General features: G+C 38.7%; 1 protein-coding gene across 3 annotated transcripts in view; it reads left to right on the top strand.

Moving 5' to 3' along the window:
* LOC136883521 (sortilin-related receptor) overlaps positions 1 to 15,407 on the top strand; it is a 698,235-nt gene that overhangs the window by 337,158 nt on the left and 345,670 nt on the right. For all 3 annotated transcript variants that reach the window (XM_067155885.2, XM_067155884.2, XM_068229722.1), the window contains exon 16: positions 15,007 to 15,240. In XM_067155885.2, the coding sequence (XP_067011986.2) occupies positions 15,007 to 15,240 (234 nt within the window). The remainder of the gene's footprint in view (positions 1 to 15,006; positions 15,241 to 15,407) is intronic.

The raw sequence follows: 15,407 nt of genomic DNA, 5'->3' as shown, positions 1-15,407 counted from the left end.
GTCTTGCCTTTGCTGACGACCTAGCAATAATCACCCGCACTCCCGAGGAAGCCAGAACCGCTCTTGAGAATCTGCATGAGATTGCTATTAAGACTGGCCTCCAAATATCATATGAGAAAACACAATACATGGACTCCAAGAACACCAGTGTGGAATCACTTGGGACCAAATACGACAATATCACACAACTTAAACATTTCAAGTACTTAGGTGAAATTATCGGAAGCACTGGTAACGACAGGATAGCCAACAAAACCCGTGCCGAAAAATTACGTAAAGCCTACACAGTCACCTGGAATATCTACAATAAGAAATCCCTTTCCATCCAAGCCAAGCTGCGTCACTACCATACAGTAGTTCTTCCTGAAGCACTCTACGCGATTGAAACATCAACACTGACCATCAATATGAATGGCATCGAGAAAATGGAAAGGCAAATACTTAGGAAAATATTTGGACCAATGTTCCAAGATGGAATATGGATGCGAAAAAGCTCGGAAGAACTCTACTCGCTGACCGAAAGATTCACCTCAAACGCCCGGAAAAGACGTATGCAATTCTACGGACATCTAGCACGAATGGACAACTACACCGGCTACATTTAGACACAAAATTAACTTGCACAGCTTTGAAGCCAGACAATGTACAAGAAACTTGAAACTCCAGGAGGCATGGACTCAAGAAAGACGACAGACTCGCAGTGCGAGGATGAAGTAGTTTTGGGAGGATAAGAGAAACAAGAAGAAGAATGCTAACTAATAATTCTACGTGCTCCTTAGAGGGCCTAACGCATATATATAATAATAATAATAATAATAATAATAATAATAATATGAACACCAGGAATAATAACAAATAACAAAGTTGCGGCGGATGCATATCAAAGTTTGGAAATACGACGGTAGATAATAAATACGGAAAATCAAACCAGATGCGAAGGAAAACTTACAGGCCTAATAATGACAACTAAAGAAGGGATTGTGGAAGGTGCAGGATCCCTATTGAGGTCCATGGGAAGGTATGACGTTATGGGGAAGAAAAGGTTTACGACAACTCACCCTTGACTAAGTATATTGAAAATAACAAATGAAAATTTACAAGGAACAATTAAATGACATCGCAACTGATACTTAACTCATAAACCAATGATGTTTTAAAGACTTTAACAAAATACAATTCCACGAAACCGAAATCAAGCCATACTTAAGTAACTTTCGGTTTAACAGAGTGGTGATAAGTAAACTCGTGTCCTCATCCCGAGGTGGTGCAGCTCTTCTCAGGCACACCCCCATTGGAGGTGAGCTGCATGTACTATTTCAACCACATACCAGCCCTCCTGCCATTCTTAAATTTCTGGCAGTACCGGGAATCGAACCCGGGCCCCCCCCCCCCCGAGGATGGCAGCTAATTACACTAACCGTTACGCTACGGAGGCTGCTGCATTACAATGTATAGTTTAAACAAATGTAGGTGAAAAAATAGAAATTTCAAACAGGAATCTAGGGCAAACTCAGACACGTTGAATTTAAAACTTAGAAAATTACATTGAACAAGAAAATACCGAAACGCAAAAGAAATTAAATTAAATCAAACAGAATCAGAAAACATTGAAAATAACACAGAAGAAGCACTTACCCATCAGGGTCGAGCGCGACTGCTCTCGAGGATGGACAGATGGTATAGATGCCAAGAACTTGCATGATACACACAAAGCTGGCAGAAGACCAGAAATAGCCAGATCACAAACAACCAATCGGATGTAAATTTCACTAGATTCCCATTCTTTTGGCCAATCCAATTGTATGACCATATATGGTCATTTCCTGACATGCTGAAGTAAGAGGAATTGCATCACGTGTTCCAACATCACTAACCGCACGTACGGTATATGATACCTCAAAATTAAAGCGCCTTACAAAAATTTTCAATCAGATTACAATTTTGACATACAGAATTTTAAAAAAATTTTCAAATAATTCTTCAAGAAATTCTTCAAGTTAAAACGTCCCAAATGTCTTTTCTTCACACTTGCTGACATTAATTTAAATGATGAATTACATAAAATTTACTTACAAAAAAAATCACTTCAAAATTAATTCTTGCATCCTGCAATGTTCATTTACAGTTCCATATATCTTGATGTTTCCCTAAATTACTTTTTTTAAAAATGATTACAAAGATAATATTTCCTTCCAGTTACATTAAAAAAAATAATTCCAGCAGAGTCCAGAGTTCTTAATTTCTTCATTTCTCACAATACAAAATATTACAAACAAAAATGAAATCCTGCTGTCCTTTCTTGATGACAAAAATGCAATTCTGCTGTTCTTTCTTGATGACACACCTGTCACATATTGTAATGTATTTATAGACATTGCAATTATTGTACAGTATTGAGTAGGTGGAATAAACTTTGTAAAATTATATGTATTAATTCAATACGGAACCAATAATGAAATTCATAACCTTGAACGCACATAGTCACCTGATCTCGTAGTCGTGTGTAGTCACTTCCAGTGGACAAGCAGCCTCACGGAAAGGAGGATTATCCTAAAAATTCTTGGCCCTAACCTCAAAGATGGTGTTTACAGAATTCGGAGCAACTTAGAAATATACACCCACACCGGAAAGATAATGAGCGTTATCCAGAAATGGATAACTTTCTACGCTCACGTCTTCAGATTGCCAGCTGAAAGAATCTGTAAACATTTATCCTTCTTCAGAAGTCTCAAAACGATTTCTCCTTGGGTGGTGGAGATCGATAAGGATCTTTTAAAGTATGGAATCTCAGAAACAGACATTCAACCCCGAGCACCACTCAAACACAAACTTAGTCCCAACTCGACTGAAGTATGTCCATTCTGATGCTTGGAAGAATGCACAACATGGTGGGCCTGCAAGAAGACAAACAGTTGAGATCTTGTGGTCCTTAGTGGCCCTAACGATCAAGAAGAATATTAATTATCGTCATATGGCCTCGGCTACCATTTGCAGACATTGGCTAGATATGTGAATGGATTGGAAAGCACTTGGAAGTAAGTGGAGTAGCTGGAGTTGTCAGAATGATGATGACTGAGTTACAATAACTAAGTGAGGCTGGCATTTTATTTGGAAATGACATACATTGCGAGCAATTAGGTTTTCATCAGTGTTTGTTTTTGTTGAATTGTTTCAAAACCTATTGGGAACTCTGGCCAATACAAACTGGAAGTGAAATTTGCTTCCTACCGAGCAGATCCATTGAATGAAGACATTTGAAACTGTGAAACAATGGATGTATCATGGGCTAAAATTTCAAAGCTGAAAGATGCTTCTGGAAACATTAAATATTCAGTTCAGGGAGACCTCACAGCAATGCTTTCATTGAGCAAATATTAAGTATTGTTCCCAAGAATCCCACTGCCTTTCATCCAAATATGAGTACAAGGACTCTTCGTACTCTCCTGGAGGAAAAAACAAAAATGTTACAGATCTGGTATCAAAAGAAATCTTTTAAGGATCTCTGTGAAGCAGTTGTGGAGTAGTAACCTCACTATTGTTGGAAACTTCAGATTATAATTTGCCTGAGATGTAGAGTTTTGCCACAATCTATTCCAAGATTCACAGTACATGGAACCTCGATTCTCCGTTTTTGGAGGGACCACCGAAAAAAAAAAATGTACAACACGGGGGGGAAAAAGGAACATCCTGAACAAGTGAACCATCAATAGTTTGGCTAAACATCACAGAAATGAAATGTGTATAATTATAATCTGACAAACACTCCTAAACCAAACCAGACCAAACCAAACTACAGCCCCAACGGGCCTTCGTCTATGAAGAAACCGCTGTTCAGCCCGAAGGTCTGCAGATTATGAGGTGACACATGGTCAGTGTAGCGAATCCTTTCAGCCATTATTCCTGGCTCTCTAGACTGGGGTCGCCATCTCACCATTCGATAGCTCCGTAATTAAAGGTAAGCGTAGGCTGAGTGGACCTGGAACCAGCTCTTATGTCCAACTAAAAATGCCTGACCTGCCCAGGAATCGAATTCAGGCCCTCCGGGTGAGAGGCAGGCAAGTTAGACCACGCGGCTGGCTTCAAACATTAATTACCGGTACGCAAGTTAAAAATCTTTAAAATTCACATTTGATTTTACCGGGCAAACTTCGTCAGTTTCCCATGAAAACTTCTCTCAGTTCAGTAACTTTGATCAGCCAAACACTTTGATAAATCTAATACCCGTAACGCCAAGCCAAACAACAGTCGACCACAAGTAGTTTTTAATTCTCTAATCTAATAACTTAAAGCACATCAGATACAAAAGCCCCCAGCACGATGGCAAAATCCCCTGTTTTAATCTTTTATTGTAATTTGGTCACCGGTATACTGTTCGTAGTCTGTTTCTAGAAATCTTGTACCGCGGGCATAAATTAGTCCTACGTTGACTTTTAAAGGATATGTTGAACTCAAGAGCATGGTTTTGCATGTAAGTATAGATTCTCAAAAGTTCTCGAATGCATTATATTCCATTCAGCCTGTCACTAATCACAATCAAATTGGAAGGAGGAAAAAATCATCAAAACTTCAGAAATTACGGTTATTTTTGACCTTGAGCTCAGCTGGAAAGCGCTCACTGTACAAGTCAGTACGAGTGGGAAATGATACAAACTTTCCTCCTCAGTCCTGGCGTCTCCTATAGGAGACATAAAACTGTATTGATTCAAATTCTTGCCACTTAAATGGTATTGGTTGTAATTCATTTGAAAGCAGTTCATGTGTTGGCTAAAAGATGGCTCTGCATACTGGATTTAAGAAATCGGAGGGAACTACCACATGACAGCTTACATGTGACAGACAAAATGGCGGCTCTCAAGAAGAGGCTACACACGCGTATTGCTCAAGGTGAGTTACTTTTCCATCTCATGTTTTCCTCTTATAAAATGTGAAAGTGTTGTTTCTAAGAAATGTAAACCCGAGTGGTTCGGGGATGCATTAGCTCTACTGAAGTATTTATGTACATAATATGGAGCCCAAGTTTGTTTCCTATAGGCGACACTGGGTTCCAAACCAATACATATGTTATTTTAAACAGTCCATGAATTTGATATAAAACACAATTTAATGGCAATATTTTCTTATTTCTTGCTATTTGATCACATAAATAATGTATTCATATGCTTAAAACACCAAGCCATGGGGAGGGTTTGGAAAGGAAGTGAACAAAGGAAAGGAACATTTTCCCTCAACCGTTGCATTATTTTAGAGATGCCAACAGCAGTTACATAAAAAGGCTGAATCATTATAAATGTTAATCCAAAAATAATTGCAAAGAAAATTAACTTTGCTGCTGTGTGTGCGCCAATGGTAAGAATTCAGTAAAAAGAGAAGGTGTATGCTTACTGTACGGGCTGTAAGGATACAAACAAATATTAAAATGATATTGATGGCTATTATTAGCCTGTTTCACGTGTACTCTAGTATTTGTTACAATATTCTAAGTTAAAACTCATGTTCCTAGAACTAAATTGAAGTGTGTTTGTACAGGTTCCCCTGGCTTTTCAGAGTTTGTCGAAGATTACCTTGACGGTGAAGATTTCGACTGTGAGCTCTTATCAGACTCAGGTTCCGATGTGATAATGATGAGAATAAAAAGTACGTCCTGCCCAAAAGTAATCAGCAATATTCTTCAGAAATCGAGGCTGAAGGAGATAGACCGCGTGAAACTCCCATTTTCTTTCTGAATTCGTTCCTCTCCTGAAAGGGGAGACCATCCCCTTAGACGGAAACGCCGTCTCTCAGATTTGTTACGGTGAGAAGCTGAGGGGGTTGTGGCCGTGGCCTATACTAGAAACTGTCCCGGAAGCTCCCTTCTGTATAAATTCTCCCAGCTCAATGCGGAGAGTATTTTGGAAACAAATACTTTCTGACAGATTCCAGCCTTTGAAACCAGGTCCTACCTCAGCAAACCAGGTACAAGCAAGTTATTTATCACCCCATGATTATTTAAGCAAATACATACTTGCAGATATCATAAAAGACCTCACAACATTCACTAATATCCAATATTTGAAAGATACGGGGAAGGTTCTAACTAAAACAGAGCTGAGACAGTTTTTGGGAATTACAGTCACATGTTTTATTCGAGATATCCCAGAATTCGTATGTAATGGGTATCCAAAACTAGAGTTCCAAGTATAGCGGACCACATGACGAGAGATCGTTAATTCCCAATAAGACATACCTAATTTGAAATTAGTTGATAACAGAGTAACTGAGGTGGAGGAGGAGAAAAACAAATTTGAAAGGTGAGACCTACACTCAAGAGTGTCCTCACAGCTTGCCTGTTAAACAACCGGAGCAAAAATGTATCCATTCATGAACAAATCATTCCTTTCTGGGGGCATGTTCCCGGCAGGCAGTGCGTGAAAGGAGAACCAAACCAAGTTTGTCAGCATTTGAAGCTGAGGATGCATCACCAACCAAGAAGTTTCGAAGTAATGTTCCACATCCATCTGATCACAGACGTAGAAAAGAAGCTCTCCACTTGCCAGAAATTCCCATGCCTGCGAGAAAAAACGCTGCCGCCCGCCTGGCTGCACTAGAAATTCAACTAAAATGAGATATTCTGCATGCAATCTGAATCTGTTGCTTAGAAGGAAGAGAATGTTTCATCTTATATCATGAACTGCAAAGTTGATACAGCGGATGCTAAAAGATTTAAATATCCTGCTTGTTTTCTTTTGAACGTTGTGGTTTAATGTAATGTTCATACTCAATAATCGTACTTTTTGCACAATTAGCATAGACGACCATTCTACAGTTTCATTACTTTGTATGCATCTTAAACTCTCATTTCTTTAATTTTATGTATTTAAATATCAGATGTGGATTTCCTGGCAGTATTTTGAATTTAAATTTGTATGTAACATGTAACAGTGCAGAATAAATGGAATAAAACACTGTTTTGAAAAATTTTATTAGCAATAAACTCCATTATCATTTAATCCTGATGTCACTTATAGGATACATTATTTTTTGGCAACTTCTCCTTGAGGAAGCAAAAAAACGACTATATATCCTGAATTTAGTGGTAACTGTGGCGAAAATAATCCCTTTTCTATTTCTCGGGACTGAGGAGGTTAAATGTAACGTGTGCAAATATTACTACTGCTGTTTTTATAACACACTAGCACAAAAACATAAAATTCCTAGTGTTATATTAGGATCGAAACAGTAATAGGCAATCCCAAATCCTCCCATGCCTTTATGTATGTAAGGTGCAACATCTGTATATGATAATATTGAAATACTAAATTTGTGTTAAGTAGGACCAGTTACCTGAAAGCTCGGTGATTATACAATACCCTGAGGGGGAAAATCCAAAGCCTGTTTCCAGTCATCTGACCGGGTCGGAAATGGAATGAATGAAGCCCGCCCATCCAGCGGTGAGGATAGCCAAAGCTTGTTGCACTCCTCTGGGGCAATAATTAATGAATGAATGAGTGTCGGAAACCTGTTCGGCAATACAATCGAAAGAAGTGAAAAAAAAAAAAAAAAAAGTAAACTTCTAACCTTGGACATACGGTAATGTAGAAGTTTTACAAATACGAACATTTTACGAAACTTGTTCAGTCTTCAAGTAGAACCGTCAAAATGCACTCTATCTCCTTCCAGTTGGTGTGGCCTCTCTCTGCTTTATGATTTCCAAGGATTTTCTAAACACTACCACCTGAATGCGATGCTAAGACGGTCCCTTCTGCAAGTTCACTGCCAGCCGCTTTTCCAGTAATGTACTTGCTCTAGTAGTTACCTCAATCATGGCACGTTAACACCAAGATCCATAAGTATGCTGTATCCTTTCATGAGATACAGTTTCTTTAAAAACGCTTGATCGAGGATTTAGTGTTTATGGGACTGAAATATCTGGACTGTTGATCCGGTAAATAGTTTCTTTGAGGAACAGATAATGCAGGATTTTTATAACGTGATTTAATTAGGATGCTCGCGGGACCACGTAATTTGAACATAGATTCCGCGAACATATAATTGAGGTTCTGCTGTACTGAAGGTTGGCATCTCCTGGGTCGTAGAAATGTGACGCTGGCCTGGTGTGTGATCTTCAGGGGTTCTCACAGGTATGTGACCCGAATCGCATAGAAAGTAATGTTAGGGAAGACACCTTAGAGGCAGGATTGAATGCCTGATAGGGAGCAGGTTCTTGGGATGTGTTTTCTGCCAAGCTGTTAGTATAATAAGTGAATTTAAGTCAAGCTGCAACTGTGATCAGCTGTATTCTGTAAGAAAGAAGTCACCTCAGTCAGTTTTCAGACGGACTTTGCTGGGTCGAATCAGAGCAGTTCCTGATCAGTTGCTACTCTACAAAACGTTGATGAAGGCACAATATCAAGCCTAATATCATGGATAGTTGCTTGCGATCTGTTAAAGATCCTATTGGTTTAAACTGGGCTGGAATATATATGATTCTGTGCTCCTGCGGATTGTTTGTTGGACAAACATGTAGTACACCCGCTTAAAGCCTGAGTCCCAACCAGCGTTTATCTCAGGGTTGTTATGGTTCGAATCGCTAACGCAACTAATAAACAACAAAAAATATGAAGATACAGAATCTCCAAGTAAACATCTGGGTGCCATCTAATCAATACTACAGGGTTGAACGGGGCACTTAAATTATTAACTTCAAGGCTCATCATAAAAACAAACAAAAATACATTAAAACAGATCAAAGGGAAAAATTGGAGGCTCCATCCTAGGAAAGCGGATGGATATTTTAAACGGTCACCAAGGGTTTACTCTTCTACAAGAACAAGAACTTGGAACTGTTTCCTTGCAAATGCTTAAGGAGCATTTTATTTAAATTATCTTCTGGAATACACAAAAATTTGTTGAACATTATTTTGCCCATAATTTGGCAAATCATTCCTGAAAATTTACGTAATAATTTGACACTGTAGACCACCCATCCACTTGTGTGGTTGAACCGACGTTGATTGCCGAAGTTTGAAACGCGATTCTCGTGACAACACCACGAGACCAATTATCTGTTGGCCAGGTGGGCGCGATCACATGAATTATGTCATCGCCTCCACCTTTATTGAGATGAGACCAACCCGGGATAGTACAATACCTTCCCCGGGTTCCATGCTATCGTTAACTGAAGGAAACGACAAAGGGACTCTAACCTAATGATCCAGATGTATGGATTTGCCATCACATTTACCATCACAAACTTAGCTTATTATTTACAACCACTTGACATTATTACGTCATTTCGCCAGCTGACTTCCACATCATCATCCAAAATATAACAAAAAATATTATTATTATTATTATTATTATTATTATTATTATTATTATTATTATTATTATTATTATTATTAGTGGAGATCATCATTATCATAAAACTTAATCTTCATCGATTTAATATTTTACTTTCATATTTCACCATTATTATTATTCTCAGAAATAATAATTGTAAGTTGTTCTTCTTAATCTTCTTCAAATTGTTATTATGATAAATTAATTTCACTTGTTACACGGCAGTTAACTATTATTATATTTAATGCATAACCCTTCACGGTTCCGGTCTTGTTTGGCACTAAGCAATCGGTTAAGACATGATTTACTTGTATTATTATTATTATTATTGTTGTTGTTGTTGTTGTTATTATTAATTTAAAATTTTAATTTTTAATCTTTAGAATTTAGTCACGTATGTTAAATCCCATATGAACAGTCAAGATCCAATTTCACATCGGTCGGGACACAATAACAGTATTCAAACTGCAACCTTACTTCATTTCGTACTGTCATTAATTTATGGGGACGCCATGTTATCCCATGGCACCTCGTGGGAAGTCCATTTATTCCACTGGAACTCTTCAAAATATTTTATTTCTTTATCCTCGGTGCATGGACTCTTCTGCCACTCATAACACCCGGAATCGGCATATAATATCGATGTAGGCCTCGGGATTCGTCTATTTTATCATGAACATCAGCCACGGCTCAGTTTTATCTCGTGCTGGATTTTTGTCCCACTTGACGTCCAAAAATAAAAAATAGGCTTAACCCATTCTGGGCCTTCAACATAGCGTGACCATCATATACAAGTGCCTCTATCACTTCTAAACAAATTATTTTGATTATTATTGAGCCCAAAAACATGAAATCAACAAATAAATATTAAAATCAAATTTACTGCCCGAATTAAAGTCTTCCACGTGCCACATGTTACCTCCATGTTTAAATTACTTTAACTTGCGATCATTCTATAAAACCAGGCCCGAGCCTTATTCACAAAGCATTATTATTAAACGCTCGTTTAGACATAACCCATCCATTTATCACCCTGATACTTCTAACGATTATTATTATTATTATTATTATTATTATTATTATTATTATTATTATTACTGTCCACTGACAAAACTTCACGGCACACATAATCATTGCTATTTACATTCAAAACAATCGGACATCATTCCAGTCCCACAATATTAAAATTCACTGGCAACCCTCTACCTCTGGATTATCGTAGAACATACCTTAATATCTACAAAATTTACGAGATACTGACCTAAGTCAGACAAACACATCTGGAGCACTTCTAACATGAATCTCAATTTATCTTCACGTGAAACATGCACCTATACAATCATTCATGAACACTTCAAGCACTTGAACAAACAAAATCTTTTCTAATTTATTCTACTAAAATAATCAGGAATATTATGAGTGTTTGATATAATTACTTGCATATTAATTTGCTATTTGCTTTATGTCGCACCAACACAGATAGGTCTTATGGCGACGATGAGACAGGAAAGGCCTAGGAATGGAAAGGAAGCGGCCGTGGCCTTAATTAAGGTACAGCCCCAGCATTTGCCTGGTGTGAAAATGGGAAACCACGGAAAACCATCTTCAGGGCTGCCGACATTGGGGTTCGAACCCACAATCTCCCGAATACTGGATACTGGCCGCACTTAAGCGACTGCAGTTATCAAGCTTGGTACATAGCTCGACCCTTTGTCTACCCACATCTGAATTGGACGAACCGTGAAGTGGCATTGCTCAACGTTCAAGTTACCATTTTAATTGATATGATTTTCCCATTAACGTTAGCAATCTACGTAATTGAATTGATATGGTACCCATCTCAGCCTGCAGCCTGCTAGACCGGACAAAATGCCTCGTGGCCCTTTTCCGTCTAGCACTGCATTCTGTTAGCTGTTATGTCAGCTTGAAGAAGTAATCCTACGCACTTCTGAACTGAACATATTTTTAAGTAATAAAATTTTTCAGCATATGACAATTTTACACTCGGAACTTATTTTAATGAAATAATGCACTTCTGGCCTTATGTCTGACCTGCCTAATTTACACATACATATCTTCGTTCCTTCGCGGCACTTAGGAACTGGTGATATTAATGCAGTGACCTTAACGGCCCGTCGCGCACTCTGTTTCCGAACTCAGCACTCGGCAAGATTGGTGTCATTGTCTACTAATGTCCATGAGACTGATCAGGACTGTTCTGAATCTGCAAGTCTTTACAAATGTTTATGAATTGCTATAAATTTGCCGTTAGGCAGTTACTGCTAGTGATCCTAAACTTTATGGAGTCGATTGGTTACACTACCCTAAAGACGTAATAACAGCTTGAACAAATGTTACAAAGTGTATTGGTTACACGCACTGACATCGTGGTCGCACGACCAAAATTTTACAAGTCTATACACGTACTGATGTAGCGTCAGCTCTAATAACTTTCACAGTATGTTTACGCGCACTGACATTGTAACTACTTGACAAACTTTTTCCGAGTGTCCCCTCATTCGCCCTGGTCTGCTATTTAACTGAATGTTCATCCCCTTTCCGAGTTCACGAGAGGTCACGTTAGAGTGAGCAGTTCCAACTTCCTCATTTGATTATTTGCAGACCTGCCAGTGGCTTGAACATGGGATTCACTGATGTGGTTATATGATTCATGCCTCTGTGTCAAATCTCATGTCATTTTGATCACTGGTAATAAATATAATTGCGAATTTAGCTCCTGTATTCTTGGCGGGTAAATACGCGCCATTTGTGGCGTCCCTTGCCTTCAACCAGTCAGCGAATAGCGTCGCTGATTTCTAAGAATTATTACAGTAAATCTTCATTAATTATTTCATGTTTCTAAAATTTTCCTGATTACGAATCTGTAGTCAGTTTTCCTTTATAAATTCTATACGCGAAGTTACTTTTTATAGCGCCTCTTATAATATGACGTTGGCATGACTGCTTCTCCCCGCGGAATTTTACTATTGGTCCATAGCTAAGCGGGAGTTTGAAATCTCATGTTTTTTCTTTAAATACCATCTGCATGCTTCACACCCGTCTGCAGCCCTGAACTTTTCTAGACGTCATTTCCAAGAATCTTCCGTGCCATTATTTACTTCTTCTAAATATCACTTCGCCCTAAGGCTCGGGACTTTCCGTTGACTCTGAAATAACCAACCCGTTCTCTTTCCAACTTGGCAATAATTCCTGGAAATACTAATTTTGCTGGCCGTTGTGTTTTATAATCTCTAATGCAAACAGAAGTCTGTGTAGGTTTCACAATATCTTCCGAACTGGCCAGTAGGCCTACAATACATAATGTAAGATATTCCGGCATAACGAGTATGAAATATATTCCTTAATAAATAATACTGATTGAATGGTGCAGCTGACGCCCCACTAGCGTACAGTAGGAAGGTAGCAACGAGGGTTAGGGAACATCACAGGCACTTACATCTTGTAATGCAACATTGGTCATTTGTAAAGAGAAACAATTTATACCTATAATAATTCGTGAAGTGATAAGAAATTGCTAAACACCCGAATAATTTTAACAAAGAAGACGGCTATATACTGAGTAGATCATGGCTACCCTCTGGAGGTCCTGTCTTGAGTCTGGTTACTATGGAGTAACAGTTCCCACTAACATCTTTTTCATTTGCTCTGAAGGTTTGAAATGAGTCGGTATATAACAAGTATTTCGCGACCTAATATCCCCAAATTCGGTGTTCTAAAGTCATTTTGAATGTCTGTCTGAAGAACTAGCAATACGCTGTGCTCGAACTATAGAATGGTACTCAGAATAACGAGATAAGAGCTAAGTTGAAATAAACTCGATGGTGGCGGTCATGAGGCAAATAGAGGAGGATAAAAACCTAGCAGAATAATGGTCTCTGCCTTGGAGGGTAAGAGAAGTAGAGGGAGGTGGGGAACTAAACGACTCTACGGGGCTAGTTTCAAATAGGGGATTGTGGAGGCTCTTGGTTAATTCAGGGAGTCGTGCAGATTGGACACTGAAAGGCGTTAAAGCGTATGATGTACGGGATTCGTAAGTCATTTGTGTGAGGTGGTTTGTTTTCTATTATAGGCTACCGTATTTTCTTGCGTAATTAACGCCCTTGCATAATTTACGCATTCAAATATTTTTGGGTCCGATTTGGAGAAAAAGAAATGTTCCGGTATTTGACGCACCCACTTCTTCGAACATCCATCACACAGCTCTGGGTGTGTTTTGAAATAAAGATGTCAACTTCTCAAGTATATAGCAGTCTTCAGATTGTGAAACCGGGCATTCCAAATGCAGGCAACGTGCTGCTATCAGCTCAGATGTGACTGGTGATGCTCTATTCCAGTGTGGCACAAACATATTTTACGAGTGTTTCAGGTATAGGACAGGCATTTTCTGTGACCTTAAAATTGTTTGTTAGTCCACAGTGAGCAAGTATTAGAGTAATACTGCATCATATAAACACACGGTGATCAGTTACGCCGAAACACACTGGAATAGGTCAGCGGGCCACAAGTAATGTGTCCGAATAAAACGTGTGCTACCGTACTGCGGTAACAGAAGTGCACTTGAAGTGACCAACACGTGTCGCAAAGTATTTCACAGACCAAAAGGTGACAGGTTTCTGAATGTAGAGGAGGATCTGCTTAAATATATGATTTTGTTACGTAACTTTGTATATGCCGGAGAAACCCGCTGCACATGAGAGCAGTGTCTCGCATTTGAAGGTTAGCCGTGGCTGGGTGAATAATTTTACGAAGAGAAATGGACTTTCTCTTCGACGAACAACAAGATTATGCCAAAAAATGCTGAATGATTTCAACGAAAAAGCAATTGATTTTCATCGCTTTGTGATTGAGAAGGGTAAAGTGAAGAAATATTTGATCTCCCAAATGGGAACTACAGGTTAGACGCCAATCAGTTTCCATGTGTCACAAAGTTGAACAGTCGATAAGAAAGGGGCATATAGTGTTATCGTACACGCTATCGGAAGCAAGAAAACGACTATGTACTGCAGTGCTTGCTCCAACAGGTGATAGCAGAAAGCTTGCAACTTACATTGTTCTAAAACTAAAAAGAATGCCTAAAGTAAAATTTCCGCGAGGGAACCCCGTTAATATCCAAGAAAAAAGGCTGGATGGCCACGTCACTCTTACAAGATTGGACACGAACGATTTGGGGAAATCTAGCAGGGTCCCTCCTACAATGCCCAGCCCTTCTCGTGTTGGACAGTTTTTTTGCCAATATGTCATGAAGACATTACGTGAATTGTACTTTTATCAATTCATGTTTATATCACTACAGCTCGTAACAGGAAGAATATTTTCCAGTGTTGGTACTTCCAACCCACGTGTCCAACTTACCTGATGAACGGTACACTATTTGACTTTTCAGAAAAAAATCTCACGCCGGAAATGAGTTGAACAAATTGTGTTTATATTGTATTTGGTATACCTTTTTAAATGTAAATGAATTATAAATAATTTTTAAAATATCTGAATACCTTGAATAATGTACACATCCGATAGTTTTTGTCTGTATTTTTCGTCAAAAAACTGTGTTAATGACTTGAGAAAATGTGGTATATTTAATTTTAAATTTTTTCAAAGGAATTTGCTTGTTTATACCCGTTATTCTTTGGCTTAGTTATTTTTAACATAAAGGTTTTGCTCTTGCAGTTGGCAGCACATGCGCACACGATTACTTCAAATGCAATAATGGCGCTTGCATCCCCAACCTGTGGAAGTGTGATGGCGATGATGACTGTGGGGACGTTTCAGACGAACACGGCTGTCGAGAAATCACGTGCAATGTGAACCAGTTTCAGTGTGGAGACGGAAAGTGCATTCCTCGCATGTGGCAGTGTGACTTTGATACGGACTGTGTGGATGGCAGTGACGAAGAGCATTGCAGTAAGTATTAACAACTGTTGTCACATTGAGAATTTGAATGTTCAACTCATGTAATGGAAAGGAACAGGAACATGATTAGCAACACAGGCAGGTCAGTGTGGAAGAGACTAGGGCAATCTCTACTCTCTTCATCCATTCTAATTCTCTGCCATTGATGAAGTATCTGT

This window comes from Anabrus simplex, chromosome 11 (assembly GCF_040414725.1).
Source record: "Anabrus simplex isolate iqAnaSimp1 chromosome 11, ASM4041472v1, whole genome shotgun sequence".
Lineage (NCBI taxonomy): Eukaryota > Metazoa > Arthropoda > Insecta > Orthoptera > Tettigoniidae > Anabrus > Anabrus simplex.
This window is presented reverse-complemented; position numbering and strand designations above follow the sequence as displayed.